The sequence below is a fragment of the Oncorhynchus gorbuscha genome, linkage group LG03, assembly GCF_021184085.1.
Source record: "Oncorhynchus gorbuscha isolate QuinsamMale2020 ecotype Even-year linkage group LG03, OgorEven_v1.0, whole genome shotgun sequence".
Taxonomy (NCBI): domain Eukaryota; kingdom Metazoa; phylum Chordata; class Actinopteri; order Salmoniformes; family Salmonidae; genus Oncorhynchus; species Oncorhynchus gorbuscha.
This window is the reverse complement of record NC_060175.1, coordinates 92914917-92939821: the sequence shown is the minus strand read 5'-3', so window position 1 is coordinate 92939821 and position 24905 is coordinate 92914917. Positions and strand designations below refer to the sequence as shown.

At 44.3% G+C, this 24905-nt stretch overlaps 1 protein-coding gene across 3 annotated transcripts; it reads right to left on the bottom strand.

Annotated features, from left to right (window-relative positions):
- Positions 1-13036: 13036 nt before the first annotated feature.
- On the bottom strand, positions 13037-23445 carry LOC124032243 (zinc finger protein 740-like). Of its 3 annotated transcripts, none has more exons than XM_046344495.1 (7): positions 23329-23411; positions 21847-22013; positions 20715-20948; positions 20297-20437; positions 20050-20179; positions 19721-19839; positions 13037-15778 (listed from the first exon to the last, which is right to left on the bottom strand). In XM_046344495.1, exons 2-7 carry the CDS (start codon positions 21889-21891, stop codon positions 15593-15595), a joined length of 855 nt encoding a protein of 284 aa, XP_046200451.1. In that variant the 5' UTR covers positions 21892-22013; positions 23329-23411; the 3' UTR covers positions 13037-15592. The 3 variants fall into 3 exon arrangements, with proteins under 3 accessions (XP_046200451.1, XP_046200452.1, XP_046200453.1); XM_046344496.1 differs by having other exon boundaries at positions 20050-20176; XM_046344497.1 differs by lacking the exon at positions 21847-22013 and having other exon boundaries at positions 23329-23445.
- Positions 23446-24905: the final 1460 nt, after the last annotated feature.

Below are 24905 nucleotides of genomic sequence, written 5' to 3'. Positions count from 1 at the left end.
CTAATGTGGACCGTTTTGGAGTGAGCGGTCCTCCTTGTCCAGACCTTGGCTCTATTTTCAGCATTACTCATGTTTTCCTGAGGCAACACAAACAGATGGCGGTACATGTCTGCTTCAGACGTCTGGTTTGTATGAAGCATCAGTATATCATTCAGTGTCCATGATATGACAACGTCCGTGGTGGGAGGAGCTACAGGAAGACGGACTCATTGTACTGGCTGTATTGATGGAATGGAGTCAAATGTGGTTATCGTATGTTTGATGTGGTTGATACCGTTCCATTGATTTCATTCCAGCCGTTACAATGAGCCCGTCTTCCTATAGCTCCTCTCACCAGCCTCCTCTGAATCCAATAAAAGTCCTAACTCATTTATAGATTTTCCTTTAGTGTCTTGGCTGTAGTAGCTCACAAAGCCAGTTGTAAGTTGACAATCCCAGCTTGTCTCTAGGACCATGCAGTACTACTGCTACTATCAAACACAGTGAGTAAATGGGATTCCTCACCTAAAGCCCCCCTTCCTTTGGGCCTCTTTGATCCCTCTATCCTTCCTCTAATCTCTATCTTTAATGATGATTTGGCAGAGGGATGAAGGGAAGAGCAAGATCAAAGAGAAAGGGGGTGTCCAGTTATCGAGCTGCTTCTGTCCTGGAGCCTGATCACACACATCCGTGATGATAGTCAAAGGACAGGGAGCTAGACTCTAATCCCCTTCTCTTTGCATGGAGTAATTGTATCATTCTCCCTTGAGCCCCCAAATGTTAATTTGACCAATCGAGAAATGCACTCATGTCTGACGGGTGTGATTGCTTGAGAATAGCTGTATGTCCTGCAGCCTGTCTATAAGATGCAGTAACAGCAGAGTGGATGCTTGTATTGGTGTCTGCCAGGGACACAGAGCGAGAGGAAGAAGTTAAGTGAAGTTAATGAAACATTACTCATCTGGCAGATCCATTGTCTTGGCTGGCCTCCAGTCAGGTCCATTGTAAAAGCCTACAGTTTATGTTGCTAGGTGGACAAGTCAACCGCTCTTTACTCTCTTAAATGGATGTAGAGATGCCACTGAATTGCATTTGTGCGTTATCATTTTGTTTTAAGCATTATGAAATTATTAGGATATAGTGTTGGATCTATTCATTACATTTGAAAAATTCTGCCTATTCCCTATTCTATATGTCCCGACCCAAACACATGTGGGATTTTGGGGGAGGGGAGATGTGAAAGGATCCATTATTTCAATAGCGTTCAGTCTAGTTTATCCAGGCTAGAATGTGAAGGTTAAAGAGGACAAGGTTAGACAGCACAGCAGATCTAGACAACAGCAATGCAGTAAGTGATTAGATTAGATCCACCTCACTTTGTCCTCACCCAGCAGGGCAGAGAGGGACTGGAGAGGGTTCAAATGGATCACACACACACACACGTTGGTGCCTCCTGGGTCATCCCATCACTTAGTTTTCATCTAGATATTCAATATGTTTCAGTCATATTTTGTGTGTGTTTGTGCATGTGCTTGTGAGTGTGTGTCCTGTCCCCTCACTCATTTCCCATCTCGGTATTTCTTCAGCAGGGCAGGCGGTACCTTGGGGCAGTCAACGACCCCCTTTCATCTGCTAATTATAGTTACACCGTCGTAAAAAGACAGAGAGGTCATTTATATGAATTATACAGGAATGAGTATGATAGTCTGTAACGCCATGGCTTGACACGCTGTACATAACATGCTGTTCAACAGTCAGGAGCATGTAATGGGCTAGAGGCTTGTAATTGATCGATGCTGTGTACGATAAAAGAGAGTGTGTGTGTGAGTCAGTAAATGATAATTATTTACATGGTGTGTGACTGAGCTATATACTTCTCAATGGCCTGCCCTAGTCAAAGACTCAAGGCTGGGGAAAATGGCAATGGTCCAATACACTATACAGGGGTGTCAAACATACGCGGGTGGTTTGAGTAAAAAAAAATATATATATAGTTTTGAAGGCGAGGAAATACAATCAATATCCAATGTTGCGCTCCGGACCTCATTGAAGACTGAATGCGGCCCCCGGCGTAATATGAGTTTGACACCCCTGCTCTACCCTATCAAACATTTCATAAAAATAGGACATGAATTATGCCTGTGTTGAAGTCTTAGACTATAATGTGTAAGACGCAGATACATTACACACACCAGACCTTAGTACTATACCCCAATGTATCTGTTTTGCACCAGGAAAACATTTTCTATTCTATGTATTCCCATAGAATAGAAAATCATTGCTGCTCTGCTCCGTAGAGAAGCAAGCCAACAGCAGTGCCAGAGAACACACCACTGCACATTCTCTCTGTCCCGGTCTCCTCAGCCAGAACTCAACATACAATGTATGTTTTTGCAACAACAACAAAAAAGATGGTGATACTATCAATTACATAAGATGATGATCAATTGCTGATGTGAGTGTTTAATTCTGTGTTGATGTGTGTCACCAGAACCCGAGCTGGTCTGTTAGCTACTGTTCATCATTCCAGTGGGAAAGTTACATGTTTGTTAGGATACCGCTTTTTACCCCATCATTGAATAACAGTGCTTTTGCATGAACATATTTATCCACCTATCACATTTCATTTGCTTCTCAAACTATGTAAAATACATTTTCCAACACATTTCAAGTTTAATGACATGCGTTATCAAGGGTTAGTAAATTGACAAAATACTCGTTTTGCACTACTCTTCCCCTATGCCTTTTGCAGTAGTTCATATGGTTGTTTTTCCTCATTCTCTCTCTCTCTCTCCCTCTCCCTCTCCCTCTCCCCTACGTGTTTTCAAATTCTTTGTGGGTCTGTGTAATTTGAGGGAAATATCTGTCTCTACTAGGGTCACACATTTGGCAGGAGGTTAAGAAGTGCAGCTCAGTTTCCACCTCATTTTGTGGGCAGTGTGCACATAGCCTGTCTTCTCTCTCCTCTCTTCTTACTCTCTATCCTCTCTTCTCTCTGTTTGTGTGATTTAGAAGCACTTCTCTCTCCTCTCTCTTCTTACTCTCCTCTCCTCTCTTTTCTCTCTGTTTGTGTGATTTAGAAGCAGAATGAAATCCTTTCACATCCAGGTCTCTGCCCTGCTGTGTAGTACCCAGACAACAACTGCTCTTCATTTGGACCGGCTGTCTGCAGAGACCTGTAGGAGGGATCACACCTGGTCAGCCAGCTCACTCTCGGCACGCAGACACATACCCTGAGCTTCAGACCCGGGGAAGTGTCCGCCTCAGCCCAGCCTGCCTTCAGCCAGTTAGTCCCTTTGTCTGCCCCAATGTCTCCAGCTGGTCCCACTGTCAGCCAACTGGTATCAATACAGAGTTTGCCTGGAGTAGGCTAGTGATGCAGGAGTAGGCTAGTGATGCAGGACTAGGCTAGTGATGCAGGAGTAGGCTAGTAATACAGGAGTAGGCTAGTGATGCAGGAGTAGGCTAGTGATGCAGGAGTAGGCTTGTGATGCAGGAGTAGGCTAGTGATGCAGGACTAGGCTAGTGATGCAGGATTAGGCTAGTGATGCAGGACTAGGCTAGTGATGCAGGAGTAGGCTACTGATGCAGGAGTAGGCTAGTGATGCAGGAGTAGGCTTGTGATGCAGGACTAGGCTAGTGATGCAGGACTAGGCTAGTGATGCAGGATTAGGCTAGTGATGCAGGACTAGGCTAGTGATGCAGGAGTAGGCTACTGATGCAGGAGTAGGCTAGTGATGCAGGAGTAGGCTTGTGATGCAGGAGTAGGCTAGTGATGCAGTGAAACTGATTTTCAATGTAGGCATCAGGCTTTATGGATGTTTATCCTGGTTTATCCAAGTCCAGTAACATCCCTCAGGGGAACGTGTTTCTCCTCTTTTGGGGCTGTGTTTAGTCTTGTTTTACTCACTAATTCCTCAGCCTGCCCTCTTTAAGCTCCTTTAGTTTTTACCGTGGTATATTATGGATGTGGCTTTGAACATGGCGTGGCCTAAGAATTAGAGAGGGAGAAAACAAGCGTTTTATTCTGTGTCATACCTCTGTGCCTTCAGTTCACTCCCTTTCTCCCTCCCCTCCTCCCTCTGTCATCTATTCTTTCTCTCTCACTTTCTCCCCTCCCTCCTTCCCCACGGATTGCCCAACCACACCACAACACTGTTAACAGACGTACCCCTGACAGATTTACTGCCACTGTCTTTCCATTGGCCGCCAGAGTGACAGGTGTGATTTAGTGCCGCATCCTGATTGGCCCAGACGTGACAGGGGAATTTATGACTGTGCTGTGATTCGATGCCAGCTGCCTTTGAAGTGAGTTACAGCTCTGTCGCTTATAGGACACAGAAACGGTGTCAGGTTTCAGTCATAAAATCTTATCCCTGAAGGGAGGTGGTGCTGCCTGCTGGATAACACTGCTGGGCTGACTGGTGTCATTAGAGGAGAGGAGGAGAGACTCACTACTAGAGAGTCACACAGAGAAAGAGAGGAGGAGAGACCCACTACTAGAGAGTCACACAGAGAAAGAGGAGGAGAGACCCACTACTAGAGAGTCACACAGAGAAACCCACTATTAGAGAGTCACACAGAGAAAGAGGAGAGACCCATTACTAGAGAGTCACACTGAGAAAGAGAGGAGAGACCCACTACTAGAGTCACACAGAGCGAGAGGAGGAGAGACCCACTACTAGAGAGTCACACAGAGAGAGGAGAGACCCACTACTAGAGAGTCACACAGAAAGAGAGGAGGAGAGACCCACTACTAGAGAGTCACACAGAGAAAGAGTGGAGAGACCCACTACTAGAGAGTCACACAGAGAAAGAGAGGAGGAGAGACCCACTACTAGAGTCACACAGAGAAAGAGAGGAGGAGAGACCCACTACTAGAGAGTCACACAGAGAAAGAGAGGAGGAGAGACCCACTACTAGAGAGTCACACAGAGAGAGGAGAGACCCACTACTAGAGAGTCACACAGAAAGAGAGGAGGAGAGACCCACTACTAGAGAGTCACACAGAGAAAGAGTGGAGAGACCCACTACTAGAAAGTCACACAGAGAAAGAGAGGAGGAGAGACCCACTACTAGAGTCACACAGAGAAAGAGAGGAGGAGAGACCCACTACTAGAGAGTCACATAGAGAAAGAGAGGAGAGACCCACTACTAGAGAGTCACACAGAGAAAGAGAGGAGGAGAGACCCACTACTAGTCACACAGAGAAAGAGAGGAGGAGAGACCCACTACTAGAGAGTCACACAGAGAAAGAGTGGAGAGACCCACTACTAGAGAGTCACACAGAGAAAGAGAGGAGGAGAGACCCACTACTAGAGAGTCACACAGAGAAAGAGGAGGAGAGACCCACTACTAGAGAGTCACACAGAAAGAGAGGAGAGACCCACTACTAGAGAGTCACACAGAGAAAGAGTGGAGAGACCCACTACTAGAGAGTCACACAGAGAAAGAGAGGAGGAGAGACCCACTACTAGAGTCACACAGAGAAAGAGAGGAGGAGAGACCCACTACTAGAGTCACACAGAGAGAGGAGGAGAGACCCACTACTAGTCACACAGAGAAAGAGAGGAGGAGAGACCCACTACTAGAGTCACACAGAGAAAGAGAGGAGGAGAGACCCACTACTAGAGAGTCACACAGAGAAAGAGAGGAGGAGAGACCCACTACTAGAGAGTCACACAGAGAAAGAGGAGGAGAGACCCACTACTAGAGTCACACAGAAAGAGAGGAGGAGAGACCCACTACTAGAGAGTCACACAGAGAAAGAGTGAAGAGACCCACTACTAGAGTCACACAGAGAAAGAGAGGAGGAGAGACCCACTACTAGTCACACAGAGAAAGAGAGGAGGAGAGACCCACTACTAGAGAGTCACACAGAGAAAGAGACGAGGAGAGACCCACTACTAGAGAGTCACACAGAGAAAGAGAGGAGGAGAGACCCACTACTAGAGAGTCACACAGAGAAAGAGGAGCGACCCATTACTAGAGTGTCACACAGAGAGAGGAGAGACCCACTACTAGAGTCACACAGAGAAAGAGGAGGAGAGACCCACTACTAGAGAGTCACACAGAGAGAGGAGAGACCCACTACTAGAGTCACACAGAGAAAGAGTGGAGAGACCCACTACTAGAGAGTCACACAGAGAAATAGAGGAGGAGAGACCCACTACTAGAGTCACAGAGAAATAGAGGAGGAGAGACCCACTACTAGAGTCACACAGAGAAAGAGTGGAGAGACCCACTACTAGAGAGTCACACAGAGAAAGAGAGGAGGAGAGACCCACTACTAGAGTCACACAGAGAAAGAGAGGAGGAGAGACCCACTACTAGAGTCACACAGAGAGAGGAGGAGAGACCCACTACTAGTCACACAGAGAGAGAGAGGAGGAGAGACCCACTACTAGAGTCACACAGAGAAAGAGAGGAGGAGAGACCCACTACTAGAGAGTCACACAGAGAAAGAGAGGAGGAGAGACCCACTACTAGAGTCACACAGAGAAAGAGGAGGAGAGACCCACTACTAGAGTCACACAGAAAGAGAGGAGGAGAGACCCACTACTAGAGAGTCACACAGAGAAAGAGTGAAGAGACCCACTACTAGAGTCACACAGAGAAAGAGAGGAGGAGAGACCCACTACTAGTCACACAGAGAAAGAGAGGAGGAGAGACCCACTACTAGAGAGTCACACAGAGAAAGAGACGAGGAGAGACCCACTACTAGAGAGTCACACAGAGAAAGAGAGGAGGAGAGACCCACTACTAGAGAGTCACACAGAGAAAGAGGAGCGACCCATTACTAGAGTGTCACACAGAGAGAGGAGAGACCCACTACTAGAGTCACACAGAGAAAGAGGAGGAGAGACCCACTACTAGAGAGTCACACAGAGAGAGGAGAGACCCACTACTAGTCACACAGAGAAAGAGTGGAGAGACCCACTACTAGAGAGTCACACAGAGAAATAGAGGAGAGACCCACTACTAGAGTCACAGAGAAATAGAGGAGTAGAGACCCACTACTAGAGAGTCAAATAAAGGGAGAAGTACGGGTTGCCCCAGTCACACACAACTACTCCACTATCGTCGTTAAATTGGGAGTGTGTGTGTCTTTCTGTCCGTCTGCAGCACCTTCCTCAGATCTCTATTTTCCCGCAGTAAAGATAAGTATCATAAGGATAAGTGGACACTTTGAACTACCCCCTCAACCATCCACCTATCTTGCCCCGTCCATCCCCAGCCCATACATCCTGTAATCAACCAGTCAGAATTATATTACTGATAATATATCAACATCTAGAAGACTAATATGGCAGACTAAATCACTGTATCTATCGCATAGCTGATCAACAGCAGCAAGCCGCCAAAGTCACTTTGAATCCTTGTCTATCTACCCACTGGTACAATATCTCCTATGAGCCACAAATTCAGTTAGTAATCTATCTATTGCCTATCTATGTCTCCATCAGCCAGGCAGACAGTCTATCCCCTGCAGATCATGGCCTGTATTCATAAAGCATCAGAGTAGGAGTGGTGGTCTAAGATCAGGTAGGTTAGGTCTGTCTGCTCAAGTGGAAAATTGCTGGAAAATAGAGAGAGAGAGAAGGGGAGAGAGAGAGAGAAACCATGTACTACCCTAATGTAATTGCATAATTCCTTGATAGAGCGAAGAGCGAGACGGGCATATGAACTTGCTTAGCTCGAGGTTACATGGCAGACGCAGACTCACTGTCGTGCTTAGAGAGAAGACAGGTTCTACTCCCTGACGAAGACCATGCAGCCGAAACGTGTCGTTTAAAAACACTTTGTTTCTATTGAACATGCCACACTAATAAAGGCATTTTAATTTATTATATGAAGAGTGCCTTGGTCCTCCTTTCTTTTTGATGACCATGGCTGCTCACTTCTGTGAGCTTTTGACTGATATTATGACAAGAGATTAGCATAATCATATTAATATCTAATATTTATCAAGTGAGCATTAAAAATATTTGCTATTGTCGCTATGTGTAAGTTAAAGCGCTGGTTTTAACATACCATACTTGTATCACATGACCATGCATATCATATGACCATGCATATCACATGACCATGCATATCCATTTCAGAAATGACTCTAAGTATGTCATAGAGGTTGACTACAAACAGGGCTGAAATAGTGCTTTAATAAATCAGCCACAAGACTTCAGCATGTCATAGCAGACAGTCTCTCATACCAGGCTTGCATCCCAAATGGCACCCCATTCCCTATAAAGTGCAATACTTTTGACCAAAGCCCATTCCCTATAAAGTACACTACTTTTGACCAGATGGGTTCTGGTCCAAAGTAGTGCACTTTATAAGGAATAGAGTGTAATTTGGGATATACCCCCAGAAGTCACACTCCTACAGCTGAGCCTAGAAGTTGAGCCTAGAAAAAAACCTTGTTAAAATTCTCCTCTATTGATATGCGTGGTCAGTAGGTGAGAACACATTAAGGAGAATCATATTTCATATGTAGCAGATCTATTACTTCTACTATATCTTTCTTAATCTTTTTCTTACCTGCTTCTTGGTCCTGAATCCTACGGGTTCATGCCTTTATGCCTTTATGGCGTGTTGCTGTAACAGCTTTAGAGAGGCCCTTTTTAGTCCAGGAGAATATGTAAAGGGCCTTTTTAGACCAGTAAAATAATGTGTTGTCATAACTGCCTTTCCTCAACATCAGATTTGCAACGTTTCAGGGGTTTCAAAAGGCCTCTAGGTATACAGGTTTGTTTGCTGACTTCAGAGTGCTGGGGTGGCACCATAGCAGTGGCACGCTACTCACTGAGGGACCCACCCATTGTGCCTAGGCTCAACATTCCTTGGAGAAGCTCCAGCCCTGCCTTGCCAACCCGACAGGCCCCAACGAGCTGCAGATTAATGGGGTGGCGTTTGGCCATGGTGTGTTAATGTATCTGTCTGTCTCGCTAAATGCCTGTGACTCCCTCCGCCTCCTTCCGTTTGCAGAGAGAAGTGGTGGGAAGCCACCTGTGGTGCCTTGGTTTGGAAAGAAAGGTGGTCTGGGAAGGGCTGGGCTCCGGCCTCGTTGTCCATCTTATCCAGGGGAATGTGAATGACTATTGAGCCAAAACACCAACAGCCCTTCCCTTTTCTCAGCATGAGGTGGATAGGGGACAACATTAACATTTTGTTCTAGTATGCGTCTTATGGGTTAATGCATGAATATGCAGGATTTGGTAATTAGGCCATTAGTGTGACTGTTTCTCGTTCAAATCCTTTGTCATGCTCTGATTGTGACAACTTTTCTTCCCGACTTGATCAGATGGGACAGAAGTGTTGAAGAACATGAATAATATGCTTCAGCAAATTAATCTGGAGTGTTAATTGAGAGAGGAAAGTGTGTCAATAGCAGCTGAATGCGTAGTAAACTAACAGTGTAAACATGACGTGTCACACAGCTTTAGGGTCATTCCACCCATTCGGTACCTTTTGAGAAGTGTAACTTTGTCAATAAAAACTTTTAATTTCACCTCATTTGAACATTCTGTCATAACGGGCACATGTTCAACATAATAGAAAACAAGACTTCCTATCTCTAGAGGTAAACAATTTAATAATGACTATAGTAAGTACCTATTAAATGCCAAATAAAGTAACAGGGTTGATGATTTCATCTTAATTCATCCATAAATCCCCTTGTGACAGGGGGAATGGAAGCTTGTTGTGTGCAACAGGAAGTGGCAATTGAATGTAACCTTCAATGAATGCAACATTTTTATTTATTATTCTTAAAACATTTCTAGCCTGTCTATCTATCTATGGGTAATACGGTTGAAGTGCCAATCAACATTGTGTGAAAATAACTACCACAGGAGGCTGCTGAGGGGAGGACATCTCATAATAATGTCCAGAATGGAGTGAATTAAAGCGTATCAAACACATGTAAACCGTGTGTTTGTTGTGTTCGATACCATTCTATTGATACCGTTCCAGCCATTACTATGAGCCCGTCCTGGTTAAAATCTTCCTAGAAGTCAAACAGGGTGCACAGAGAGACTTCAAGTCTATTCATATAAAACAATCTGATTTATTGAATTGTAAATGTGGTCTATATTATAGGGCACTTTAACAGGATTTTAAAAAATCTAGATTGGTGCACAATTTCTACTTAAAAGGCCGTATTTTCGTGGATTGACCATTTCTTATCGGCCACATTTGGAAATCTTTTAGTATGCTTTTTTATCAAGTGATTACCTGTGCATCGTAGAGTTGATTTGCTATCTATTTTTAGTCATGGATTTACCAATGAATCCAACTATTTGGAGGCCATTTTGTTTGTCACTCTCAAGCAGCAGAAAATGCAGTCAGTCATGTAAAATGGCTGCCATTTAATAAGGGTCCATTCTTGCTTTGCTGTCCCAAGAGAGCACTTAATGCTCACTGACGTCTCAGGTCCTCTGAACAGTTCTTATATGGGTTTATTATGCTTCTGCATTATACTCCGTATTAGGATTCAGACCCTCATATATAATTTCAGAATAATTGCATTGAGTTTTTGAAAATATGTTATTTTGGCCTTCATGATGGGATTTCAGAATGTATAGAAAAGTTGTAATGGAAAAGTATTTGGTATCTGTTTACTAATAGGCTAGGGTTTACCTTAGAAACACGACTAAATACTCATGTATAAAACAACTGTTCTATCACACTTTTAATTGCTTAAAGCTGAAATCTAGGATTCAAGTGACAAGGCAATTTCTGTATTAATATTTCATAATTTTCAATACTGGGTGGCCAGTAATACCAGTGTGACCACCACCGGTAGTTAGTAATACCAGTGTGACCACCACCGGTAGTTAGTAATACCAGTGTGACCACCACCGGTAGTTAGTAATACCAGTGTGACCACCACCGGTAGTTAGTAATACCACTGTGGCCACCACAGGTAGTTAGTAATACCAGTGTGGCCACCACCGGTAGTTAGTAATACCAGTGTGACCACCACCGGTAGTTAGTAATACCAGTGTGACCACCACCGGTAGTTAGTAATACCAGTGTGACCACCACCGGTAGTTAGTAATACCAGTGTGACCACCACCGGTAGTTAGTAATACCAGTGTGACCACCACCGGTAGTTAGTAATACCAGTGTGGCCACCACCGGTAGTTAGTAATACCAGTGTGGCCACCACCGGTAGTTAGTAATACCAGTGTGACCACCACCGGTAGTTAGTAATACCAGTGTGACCACCACCTGTAGTTAGTAATACCAGTGTGGCCACCCTCGGTAGTTAGTAATACCAGTGTGGCCACCCTCGGTAGTTAGTAATACCAGTGTGGCCACCCTCGGTAGTTAGTAATACCAGTGTGGCCACCCTCGGTAGTTAGTAATACCAGTGTGGCCACCCTCGGTAGTTAGTAATACCAGTGTGACCACCACCGGTAGTTAGTAATACCAGTGTGACCACCACCGGTAGTTAGTAATACCAGTGTGACCACCACCGGTAGTTAGTAATACCAGTGTGACCACCACCGGTAGTTAGTAATACCAGTGTGGCCACCACCGGTAGTTAGTAATACCAGTGTGACCACCACCGGTAGTTAGTAATACCAGTGTGGCCACCACCGGTAGTTAGTAATACCAGTGTGACCACCACCGGTAGTTAGTAATACCAGTGTGACCACCACCTGTAGTTAGTAATACCAGTGTGGCCACCACCTGTAGTTAGTAATACCAGTGTGGCCACCACCGGTAGTTAGTAATACAAGTGTGGCCAGCACAGGTAGTTAGTAATACCAGTGTGGCCACCACAGGTAGTTAGTAATACCAGTGTGTCCACCACAGGTAGTTAGTAATACCAGTGTGGCCACCACAGGTAGTTAGTAATACCAGTGTGGCCACCACAGGTAGTTAGTAATACCAGTGTGGCCACCACAGGTAGTTAGTAATACCAGTGTGGCCACCACAGGTAGTTAGTAATACCAGTGTGGCCACCCACCGGTAGTTAGTAATACTAGTGTGGCCACCACCGGTAGTTAGTAATACCACTGTGGCCACATCTCCCATTCTACACCTGTGTAGAGGTCGTGTTGAATGGGAGATGGGGTGAGAAGGAACGAGGAAGTGAATCTTTAATGAACCGTGTGCAATAAAGATTCACTTTATAGGCCCTCTGGTCAAAAGTAGTGCACTATGTAGGGAAAAGGTTGTCATTTGGGACGCATTGGCAGTGTTGAAGAGACACCACATACAGTCTGTCTGCAGAATGATTTCAAACCTGGATGATTACAACACTCTCTGCAATGATGGAATGGTATCACCCTCTCTCCTCTTCCCTCACTTAAGGCAGCCCAGTGTAGTACTCCAGCCTGTGGGTGCTGTAAATCAGGGGTGGAGAGGAAGCGTCAGAGCACACACTCCCTGGTCTGCAACCTCCAGTTCAGCTAATCGTTCCTGGAGGTTTAATTACAAAGCCTGGTCAATAATAGGGGAGAGGTCAGGTATAGCCCCAATACAGGGGAAGAGAGGGGTTTGGACAGAATACCCACAAAAAGTGGTATGGGGGATGGATAGGTCACATATGAAGTGGAGAGGAATGGAAAGGAAGTGATGGCCCCAAAAAGAGAGGGGGAGAGGTAAAGAAGGGAAAGCCCCAATACAAGAGAGGGATGGACCCAGCTCAGGATTGGTTCAGACAGTTGGTAGGCTAATCCAACCTATTGTCTCAACACCACTCTCCCATAATGTACAATGTTATTCTCACTCAACCAGCTAGGCCATCTAAGGTCGCTTCACTCTCTTTCTTCCCAAACCATCTCTGAACAAATGTACTGCTCTAATGCTATCAGTACTAGATAATATTGAGAATAGTATCAACACCTGCCTGCTGCTGTTAGGTCACGATCATGGATGTAATGACCAGGGATATAGGCTCCTCTAGTGGTGTATAGCAGGTCTTGCAGCTATGCAATATAGTTGGCTTCCAATTCAGTTGAACCCATGTGCCATCTCCTGGAAAGATGGGTGAAACTACATCTCCATTAATCATTTTAGAAAGCCAGAACAGTACCACATGTTTAAAAACTTTAAAAAGAGAAACATCTTTATTTAAGCTTGATGCCCTAGTTTTCCATTCACTACAGTATGTCTTACCAGGTCAAAAAAGGACTTCCATTTGCCTGTGATGGGGACTAGAATCATGACAATAACAAAGTTATTATTTGAAAAACAAAACCTAATTTTACCCCAAAAACATTTTTACTGTCTTTACCAAAAACAAGATCACTTCATTTAACTTAGGGGATCACAAATGCATGCAAAACTACCAGTAATAAAAAAGTTAATGGACTAATCATAACAGCTACACTAGACAGGCACTAGTGGCAGTTCTGCCTCTACTCCTAATTTAAATGACATTTTAAAATATATATTAAAATAAATTTAGCAGTAGAAAACTGACTACCATGAAACTCCTTTGACACAACAGTCTGACAGTGATGCAATAGTAACTACTGGTCCTCTATAAAACCCCGGTGTCTATACAGATAACGGTTGTTTCTCCTATATTTCAGGCTTCCTCACTCCAGTGTTTATAGATACAGAATGTCATCATGATAGCCTTGTCCCAGATCTGTTGGTGCTGTATATCCCAGTCCCACGGTCGATGATATGACAATGACCGACTCAGTGGCCTTGTGATTAGTGTCCGCCCTGAGATTGGAAGGTCGATCCTCAGCCGAGTCATACCAAAGACTGTAAAAATGGGACCTGGTGCGTCCCCGCTTGGCACTCAGCATCAAGGAGATAGATTAGACTAGACTAGAGTCCTGTCCAGGAGGAGTACTTGTATATCAAGCTGCCTCACGCTACAGATGAGTAATGTACCCAGATGCACCTATGAGCTGTTCCAGCTTGCAGAAGTCAACGCTTGTGCAAGTCTACTTAGGAGTTGGCAAACCAGTACAAACTGATCTGGGACCAGGCTACCATAAGGGAGCTTGAGACACTCCAATAAAAATTTGAATGAAAAGTACCCCATGGAGTAGAGATATACTGAATTCCAAACCTACTGCCTAGCCATGCCTGTAGATCTGAACACAAGACAGGTGGAAGCAATAGCTATTACCATACTGGTTATATTTATCTAATGCTCTCAGGAGTGCCTAGGCTGTAGGTGTCCTTTTGGATCAGAAATGATCATCTTCACTGAAGATGCCAGAGGTGAATAAACACAACATGGTATGATATTATAGAGGAAGTATTCATTCACAAACATGTTGTCAGAGAAGGTCAATGTTGAGAGGTCAACCATCCTGCTTCATCTGCTGCCTACGATGACCCCTTCTTAAAAAAACAAAACACCAGACATATGAAATATGACAAGCTGGATCAACGCACTCAGGACATTTGATAACAAGGAATTAAAATAACACAAGAGTTAGGAAAGACAGACTCTCCAGAGTGAATGAATATAGAATAGGCCTACATACACAGTCCTGAACATTCACGGACAAGACTATAGGTCATTAACATAGAAATAGAGTAATAGAATGGACATGAGTAATTATATTTCTATGGTCACGATGCCCGAAACGGTAGCTATGAGAGGTTCTAGAGTTAAACAACATATGGACAGTGTAACAAATGACAAAGTGACATATATTTAGACAGCATTGAATCAAACCCATAACAAGGACTGGATGGATGTGTGGGGGACACACACAACAGAGAACAAGAAATGTGCCATGAACTCCCTAATGGTCTCTACATGAAGGTTGGATCAGCTATTAGTTGATGACCATTCCCTAACAAGGTAGTCCAGGAGCTAGCGAGCTACAAGCAGTAGCAACAGAACCAACTTTGAATGAATCTGAGTGGTTCAAGACCACAAGGATGCATGTTCACCGTTGTCCTTAAAATAACTTAAATGTCCATAGTATGACCTGGTTGGCCAATGAACACTGAGGCTGCTTGTGGAAGAAGAAGAGTGTCCTAGGTTACTGATCAGTATTCTGCCCTACCAAGCAAAAACGCAGTAACTGCTCATTTGGTCAAAAATGAGTTAATGTCATTTTTTGCTACATTAAATACATGCTTAATTGTGTGGACAAGTGTCCTGCCTCTATTGTATTGTATTTTGGAGAAAATGGGGGTTTTGCCCAATGGTGAGCTTCCACAAACACTCAATGGTAAAACATCTAAGCCAGAGGAACATATTGGTTTGACCAAGCCAACCTTACATTGAGTGTCCATGGATCATTCAGTCCAAAAAATACTAGTCCAATTGAGGCTACAACATATTAGTTTGTGAATCCATTATTGCCATAGTAATATGACAGCTTGACCAAACCCCTCCCACCCTAGGTCTTGTACCATGTACGTAACGATACAAAAATGAGAATAAAACGAGTAGAAAATGATTCACCATCCCATCAACAGGATATGAGCTCAGTGTTGAGAACAGCATAAGGTTTGGTGTCTTTGTCTTAGCCAGGTTTATCTGGGCTGAGGGACAACGCAGTACTGGTCTGCTCCAGTATGTGGCATCATTGAGCTGAGGACTGCTGACTGTGTTAGATGGGGGGGGGGGGGGGGGGGGGGGGGGGGGGGAGTTTCTCCGAGGGGTCAGAGGTTAGACAGCCAGACGGCTGTTTTGCTGCTGTAGGGGGCTCCAGGTGGCCGTGTGCCCAGGTGCATCCTGGGAGTAGGCTCCTCCTCTGCTCTCGCAGGAGAATGACTGGTTCTCCTCCTTGGGAAGGTTGGTCCTCGCTCCACACAGACGCCGGTGACGTAGCAGACGGTCCGTCCGTGAGAAGTTCTGAAACGAGGGTAGAGGGAGAGAAAACTCATAACCACAAATGACGGGGAGTCTAATGTACCTACCTATTGACTCCAACCCCGAATCATGTTCAACAGGAAAACACTGTGGAGTGCTGCAGATAGAAATGTGATGAATAGAGTCGACATGATTCCTTATTCTACAAATCAAAACTATTTCTGTGTGTCAAGTGCCGAATACAAGGGTGTAAACTTAACTGTGAAATGCTTGCTTACGAGCCCTTCCTAACAATGGAGAGTTGAAAATGTTTAATGAAAAGACAAATTGTAACAAAAGGAATGAAATACACAAGAATGCAGCTATTTACAGGGAGTACCAGATCAATGTGCAGGTGTACACGGTATCTGAGATACAGTAGATACAGTGCATTCGGAAAGTATTCAGACCCCTTGACCTTTTCCAAATTTTGTTACGTTAGACTTATTGTAAAAATAGGTTAAATACATTTTTCCTCATTAATCTACACACAATACCCCATAATAACAAAGTAGAAAAAGGTTTTTGCAAATTTATAAAATTAAATTTTTTTTTTACATAAGTATTCAGACTCTTTGCTACAAGACTCAAAATCGAGCTCAGGTGCATCCCGTTTCCATTGATCATCCATCCTTGAGATGTTTCTACAACTTGATTGGCGTCCACCTGTGGAAATTCAATTAATTGGACATGATTTGGAAAGGCACACACGTCTATATAAGGTCCCACAGTTGACAGTGCATGTCAGAGCAAAAACAAAGCCATGATGTCAAAGAAATTGTCCGTAGAGCTCGGAGACAGGATTGTGTCGAGGAACAGATCTGGGGAAGGGTACCAAAACACTTCTGCAGCATTGAAGGTCCCCAAGAACACAGTGGCCTCCATCACCCTTAAAAGGAAGAAGTTTGAAAGCACCAAGACTCTTCTTAGAGCTGGCTGCCCGGCCAAACTGGCCAGGGAGGTGACCAAGAACCCAATGATCACTCTGACAGAGCCCCAGAGTTCCTCTGTGAAGATGGGAGAACCTTCCAGAAGGACAACCATCTCTGCAGCACTCCACCAATCAGGCCTTTATGGTAGTGGCCAGACAGAAGCCACTCCTTAGTAAAAGGCACATAACAGCCTGCTTGATGTTTGCCAAAAGGCACCTAAAGGACTCTCAGACCATGAGAAACAAGAGAATCTGGTCTGGTGAAACCAAGATTGAACTCTTTGGCCTGAAAGCAAGGCATCATGTCTGGAGGCAACCTAGCACCAATCTTACGGTGAAGCATGGTGGTGGCAGCCTTCATGCATTGGGGATGTTTTTCAGCGACAGGGACTGGGAGACTATTCAGGATCAAGGCAAAGATGAACAGAGGAAAGTACAGAGAGATCCTTGATGAAAACCTGCTCCAGAGCGCTCAGATCCTCACTGGGGCGAAGGTTCAAGACAACGCAGGAGTGGCTTCGGGACAAGTCTCTGAATGTCCTTGAGTGTCCCAGCCAGAGCCCGGACTTGAACATCTCTGGAGTCCTGAAAATAGCTATGCAGCGACACTCCCCATCCAACCCGACAGCTTGAGAGAATCTGTAGAGAATGGAGAAATTTCCCAAATACAAGTGACTTGACGCTGTAATCACTGTCAAAGGTGCTTTACTGAGTAAAAGGTCTGAATACTTAAGTAAACGTGATATTTACGTTTTTTATTTCAAATAAATTAGCAACAATTTCTAAATACCTGGTTATTCTTTGTCATTATGGGGTATTGTGTGTAGATTGAGGGGAAAAAACAAATGAATCCATTTTAAATGCACATGAAGGCAGGGTAAGTGACTAGGTACCAGGATAGATAATATTAAGAGTAAAAACATAAATGAGTGGTAGCAGCAAAATAAAAGTATAAGTGTATGTGTGTGTATGTAGTGAATGTGTGTGGGTTTTATGTGAGTGTGGGTATAGTATTGAGTGTGTGTGTGTGTGTGTGTAGAGTCAGTGCAATATAGTCCGGGTAAACATTAATAAACTATTTAGCAGTCTTATGGCTTGAGGGTAGAAGTTGTCTCGGAGTCTGTTGGTCCGAGAGTCGATGCTCTGGTAGGGAGCTAGGCCCCACCTTCTGTAGCGCTTTGCGGTCGAGAGTGGTGCATTTGCCATACCAAGCGGTGATGCAGCCAGTCAAGATGCTCTTGATGGTGCAGCTGTAAAGCTTTGAGGATCCGAGGGCCCGTGCCAAATCTTTTCAGCCTCCTGAGGGGCAAGAGGCGCTGTCGTGTCCTCTTCACGATGGTGCGGGTGTGTGTGGACCATGTTAAGTCCTTAGTGATGTGGACACCAAAGAAAATAAAGTTCTTGACCCACTCCACTAGAGACCTGTCAATGGAGGCGTGCTCTCCCCTCTTTAGTCCACAATCAGCTCCTTGGTCTTACTGACATTGAGGTAGAGGTTGTTGTCATGGTGCCACACTGCCAACTCTCTGACCTCCTCCCTCTATGATCAGGCCTACCACCGTCAGCAAACTTGATGATGGTGTTGGAGTCATGAGCGGCCACGCAATCGTGGGTGAACAAGGAGTACAGGAGGGGACTAAGCACACACCCTAGAGGGGCCCCTATGTTGAGGGTCAGCATGGCAGATGTGTTGTTGCCTACCCTCACCATCTGGAGGCAGCCCGTCAGGAAGTCTAAGACCCAGTTACAGATGGAGATGTTCAATCCCAGCCGGGAGAGAGCAGTGTGAGGTGCAGTTGAGATTGCTTCATCAGATCTATTTAGCATCATCTGTGTTTCTGTTGGGGGAGGTAAGCAAATCGGAGTGGCTTCAGGGTGTCTGGAACAATGGCGCTTATGTGTCATGACCAGCCTTTCAAAGCACTTCATATTTACAGATGTGAGTGCTACGGGGAGGTACTCATTTAGACAGGTTACCTTGGAGTTTTTGTGAACATGGTCAATGGTGGTCAGCTTAAAACATGTTGGGATTATACTTCAGAAAGGTATGTTGGTTCTACATAACATATTTCTATTTGAACATTCCAAAACATTGTATCATGTCATTATATCCTGCTGATCCCAGGTATGTGTGTTAGGAATGGGGTAGTGTGTGTACCAGGTGTGTGTGTTAGGAATGGGGTAGTGTGTGCCCCAGATGTGTGTGTTAGGAATGGGGTAGTGTGTGTGTGTGCCCCAGGTGTGTGTGTGTGTGTTAGGAATGGGGTAGTGTGTGTACCAGGTATGTGTGTTAGGAATGGGGTAGTGTGTGTACCAGGTGTGTGTGTTAGGAATGGGGTAGTGTGTGTACCAGGTGTGTGTGTTAGGAATGGGGTAGTGTGTGCCCCAGATGTGTGTGTTAGGAATGGGGTAGTGTGTGTGTGTGTGTGTTAGGAATGGGGTGTGTGTGCCCCAGTGTGTGTGTTAGGAATGGGGTAGTGTGTGTGTGTACCAGGTATGTGTGTTAGGAATGGGGTAGTGTGTGTACCAGGTGTGTGTGTTAGGAATGGGGTAGTGTGTGTACCAGGTGTGTGTGTTAGGAATGGGGTAGTGTGTGTACCAGGTGTGTGTGTTAGGAATGGGGTAGTGTGTGCCCCAGATGTGTGTGTTAGGAATGGGGTAGTGTGTGTGTGTGCCCCAGTGTGTGTGTGTGTTAGGAATGGGGTAGTGTGTGTACCAGGTATGTGTGTTAGGAATGGGGTAGTGTGTGCCCCAGGTGTGTGTGTTAGGAATGGGGTAGTGTTTGCCCCAGGTGTGTGTGTTAGGAATGGGGTAGTGTGTGCCCCAGGTGTGTGTGTTAGGAATGGGGTAGTGTGTGCCCCAGGTGTGTGTGTTAGGAATGGGGTAGTGTGTGCCCCAGGTGTGTGTGTTAGGAATGGGGTAGTGTGTGCCCCAGGTGTGTGTGTTAGGAATGGGGTAGTGTGTGTGTGTGCCAGGTGTGTGTGTGCACAGTGTGCAGTGCAGATCTCTCTTACTTGATTGCAGCGATCACACTGGTAGGGCTTCTCTCCACTGTGAACTCTCTTGTGTCTGTCCAGATGATATCGCTGAATAAACCGCATGTCACATATGTCACATGCAAACGGCTTCTCTCCTAAACAACACAAAAACACTGTTCAAAACATAATGGTATGGATGACTGATGGAATTTTCTACCTAACAAAAATAAAACATTGGTTTTTGGTTGTGAGTGAGTCATGCATATTTCTCTACTATGTGATTGTTTTCTGATGAATGTTATAACTGTTGCCACATTTGCTGAGTATTGCTGAGCAAGAAAGTGGAAAGGGAAAGTGATTTCAACCTGTATGAGTGAGGATATGCCTCTTCAGGTGGTAGCTACTTCGGAATGCTCCATAGCAGTGCTCACAAATGAAGTTCTTCTGTACTAGTGAATCATGATCATCATCACCGTTAATATCCATCTCCACCTGCTGAGAAACCCAATGAGTGTTCAGAAGAGTACAACTTCTCATACTACACACACACTTCTCTCCTATAAGTGTATCCAACATTGTATATTCCATTTCCCCATTGCACACACTACTTACCTCCACTTTCTCTCTCAGTTTGTTGGGTGTTCCTGATTTTCTGTGCTTCTTCTTTGTCGATTGCATATTCTGGCTGGCCTGCATATCTTTCTCATCGAGCAGCCTGGGTGTGTGAAATGAGTGTCCATCTTTTCTGATTAACTATCGAGGAGAAAGAGGGGGGAAATAAATAAATGGGGGGAGGGGGTGTTGTTGGTAATTCAAGTTTATAACATACTCACCAAAATAGAGCTACGGCTTAGATATTAATTATATGTTTTAGATTGCTGATAGATTTACAATAATTACATAAACATAATTTCTGATTAATTGCCAAATGTAAACAACAGTGTTGTTCTCCATGCCAATGAACACAGAAGAACTTGTGTGTAGACTACGTCCTATGGGCCTATAACATTAGTGTGTCGCTGTTTCTCACCAGGGGTGGGCAGCTGACTCCCGAGGGCAGGACCATGTGGCTGTGGTGGGCCTGGTGGTTGTTGTGGTGGCCGTGGTGAGCCTCGTGAGACTGGTGCTGGTGGCTTTCAGGGTTGTTGTTGTCTCTCTGACCCTGGCCGTGCTGTGAGGTCAACTTCTTCTGACTGCCGGACATGTTGTTGGCCTGCATCAGGGCGATGCTGGACAGCACCGTCTCACAGCCCAGCAATCCAGCCTACAGGAACAACACAAACAGCAGGTCAGTTGGAGCGTAGTATGGTGGCCTAGAAGGGTCATCAACCCAGCCTGCAGGAACAACACAAACAGCAGGTCAGCTGGAGCGTAGTATGGTGGCCTAGGAGGGTCATCAACCCAGCATACAGGAACAACACAAACAGCAGTTCAGTTGGAGCGTAGAATGGTGGCCTAGGAGGGTCATCAACCCAGCCTACAGGAACAACACAAACAGCAGTTCAGTTGGAGCGTAGAATGGTGGCCTAGGAGGGTCATCAACCCAGCATACAGGAACAACACAAACAGCAGGTCAGTTGGAGCGTAGTATGGTGGCCTAGGAGGGTCATCAACCCAGCATACAGGAACAACACAAACAGCAGTTCAGTTGGAGCGTAGTATGGTGGCCTAGGAGGGTCATCAACCCAGTCTACAGGAACAACACAAACAGCAGTTCAGTTGGAGCGTAGAATGGTGGCCTAGGAGGGTCATCAACCCAGTCTACAGGAACAACACAAACAGCAGGTCAGTTGGAGCGTAGTATGGTGGCCTAGGAGGGTCATCAACCCAGCCTACAGGAACAACACAAACAGCAGGTCAGTTGGAGCGTAGTATGGTGGCCTAGGAGGGTCATCAACCCAGCCTGCAGGAACAACATAGGACAAAACACACAGAATCTCAGTCAGCAGCAAGGTCCATGCCAGGGCTAGGGCCGCAGTCCCACGCATAAAGGCCCAACACACAAGGCAAAAATCTTGAGGGGACTGTAGATGGTCATTCACTGACTGTTCTGTTCTTTTTTTGCCTGGTGTATCAGGCTTCTAAGGGAAAACTGTGAGGAAGAGGGAACAGAGACTAAATAAATAGAAACAAAATAATGATGAAAGGAGAATTCAACTGACCCATTTCATGTGGTCTCGAACGGAGTTGTTGGGATGGTGTGTCATCGCCGGTGCGTGGTTTGAATGCGTGTGTGTGTTTGGGGGTAAAGGGGTGCGTCAAGGGGGGTCACTCAGGATGAGGGGTGTGAGAAGAGACCACACTCACCCAAATAATCAGGGGCCAAGGCCTGGAAATAGAGGGTTATTGTGAGGCCAAAATGATTGTATTTTGTTTATTTTTATTTGGACTATGACTACAGGCCTATATATACTAGTTACAGTACAAGTTGGATTAATCATCAAGGGTGCTTTAATACATTTGGCTTTATCAACTCAACAAAGGAAGTTTATATCAGGCTTGGAGAAAGCAGCCACGATGGTTTGGTGTATGCCACCTCTTCCCATGGAAAACATAAAACATTGTTGCAATGGAGACAGAAATAAAGCTAGACAAGGACAAACACAGTTTTTTAAATGATCTTGTAGTTCATGAGGATGATCTGAGAAGGGGTGATGATTCATGTATGTGCAAGTTACTCAAGAGAACATTCAATATTGACCAAAGTATTATGCTAACGATATATCACATTTTTGGAGTCATGTACAAAAACAAACAAGAAAGCCTAATTTAGCCTTGCCACACAGTTGATCATCTTCTATGTAAGTACTCTGGTCTTCATGCAAAGGGCCAGCTAAAGCTGCCTGGAAGTGAGGGTCTACCTAGTCTAGCTTGTTAAAGCTGCCTGGAAGTGACGGTCTACCAAGCTAGCTAGCTTGTTAACGCTGCCTGGAAGTGAAGGTCTATCTAGCTAGCTTGTTAAAGCTGCCTGGAAGTGACGGTCTACCAAGCTAGTTAGCTTGTTAAAGCTGCCTGGAAGTGAGGGTCTACCTAGCTGGCTAGTTTGTTAAAGCTGCCTGGAAGTGAGGGTCTACCAAGCTAGTTAGCTTGTTAAAGCTCACACCCACAGCACAATGATATTGCAGTATGGGTCAAATGCATTGGATAGATAACCTGTTTTGATATTGCAATACATTAAGGCCTGTAAAAAAATCAGTAGTATTCCGTGCTCTAATTAGCAACAATAATGTCTGAATACTGGGGGAGAAAATATTTGCCAGCTCAACGTTAGCTAGTTACATAATAAGCTAGCTAGCCATCTATCTAGCTAGCGAACTAGACATCACAGTCTGCCTGAGTTTTCGAGGCCAAATACCAAGACATGGGTTAGATGAGTGAAAATATTGTTCCGCTAAATATTTTGTGAATAATCGACCATTTGAGTAAAGCAAGGGTCTGCTTAGGTGAAGCTAGTCAAGAAGAAGACTCACTGGTTGAGTCCCCACCCACACATATAACACAACAGCAGGCAGGGCGTGCGGGTTGAGAAAACTACACATTGTTAAAACTCTAATTTGCCTTACAATTCTGGGAAATAACTTAATCATATGCATTGTTAACTCTATGGTGGCTTTGTTGGGAAGTGCATTTTAGAATTGGTTTACCTTAAGATTTAGTTGAGTTTTGCAGATTAATATTTCTTGTCGGAGTTCCAATTTTTCTCAGTTTACAAACACAGGAAACGCTACCGGAAGTGTTCACCCGTAGAGCGCGTCCACGTGATTTGAGAACAACGACGCATAATGTCGGCCATGTTGGTAAGGGAAAGATAATGGGTAGTTTCACATATGGAACAATGACTCAGATATTTCCCCGGATGTATAAATATGAAGCATCCTTTTTTACACTCCACCAAATATGGTGATGGAAAGGAAGCCCAGTGGCCAGCAGTGGGAGAAGATAGAGCAAGATGGATTTTGGCCGACGTTCTGCTAATTTTCTCATCGATTAAGCATTTGATTTCAATACAGTTTTCTATTTCCAAACTAAAATATGTTACGAATAGAGTGGACTAAGTTTGGTAGACTTTACTCTTCGCCAAAGTGTAAAACAATGGTGTTCTTATGAAGGAGTGCAAAGACGAATTGAGATATTGCACAAGCGCACTTTACGGAATAGGCGTTCCCTAACATAAATATGCAAATAATGCTAGAACGCGCCAATAGGATCTCGCTAGCTTGTTCTGGGTTCTGCCCACCTCCTTGCTTGTTCTGCCCACTATGATTAATTGTCTTCCCATTGGCAACGATAGACTCTGGAGTTAGTTATAAAAAATCTTTGGTAATTCTCCCATGAGTTTGATGTGTTCATACCATTCCATTATTTTCAGTTCTAGACATTATTATGACCCAGTTCTCCCCAATTAAGGTGCCACATAAAAACATTACTGTCATCACAGTAAACTACTTCATACACCAACCTTTGACAATCATTTTGATAATCTGGACTGTTCTCCTTTCCCAGCAAGCTGAACCAGAAACACACAGTCACAAACTCAGGCTGTTCAATGGGAGAGCAGAAGACCTAGGTGAGATGAAAATGGGAAAATAAACATCTTCTGTAGTGTGTACATTACTATCAATAAAATCTCACCTTCTCTATAAATTGAAATCACTCATGTTTCTTCATCTCCTCTACCAGAAGCCTGTGGGACAGACAGGGACAAATGATTAATTCCATCCCATTTAAAAATGTTTTTCATTGACATAGGTTTTATCAAAATCTTCAAATTAGAGAGCTGAGATAAGGAGTCACCTTATTTAGAGTTACAGCCATGGGTTTGTACCAATTATTTACTGTATATTTACACTAGATAACAGACAGGTGGTGCTGTTTTAAAGCCCCATCTTGGCATTATTGTAAAAATATATATATTTTGGAAGCTATAGAAATGCATTTATTAACGTCTACATTGGTTTTGCCACATTTATTATATTACAGACACCTTAATGTATTATTTAAAATTGTATTATGTGAGCTAAACATAAAAATGTTTAAAAATATATATGAACATTTTACATTTTTTAGAATGTTACTGTCCCCATTGCAACAAAAAAATACTTAAATACATGAAATGTTGTATTTAATTGAAATACTAAATAATTTCATTCATTCCTATGGAGGACTGCTCCTTCTGGAGAGTGCCAAAATGGGACAGTGGCTTCAAAGCCTCTAATTGGCA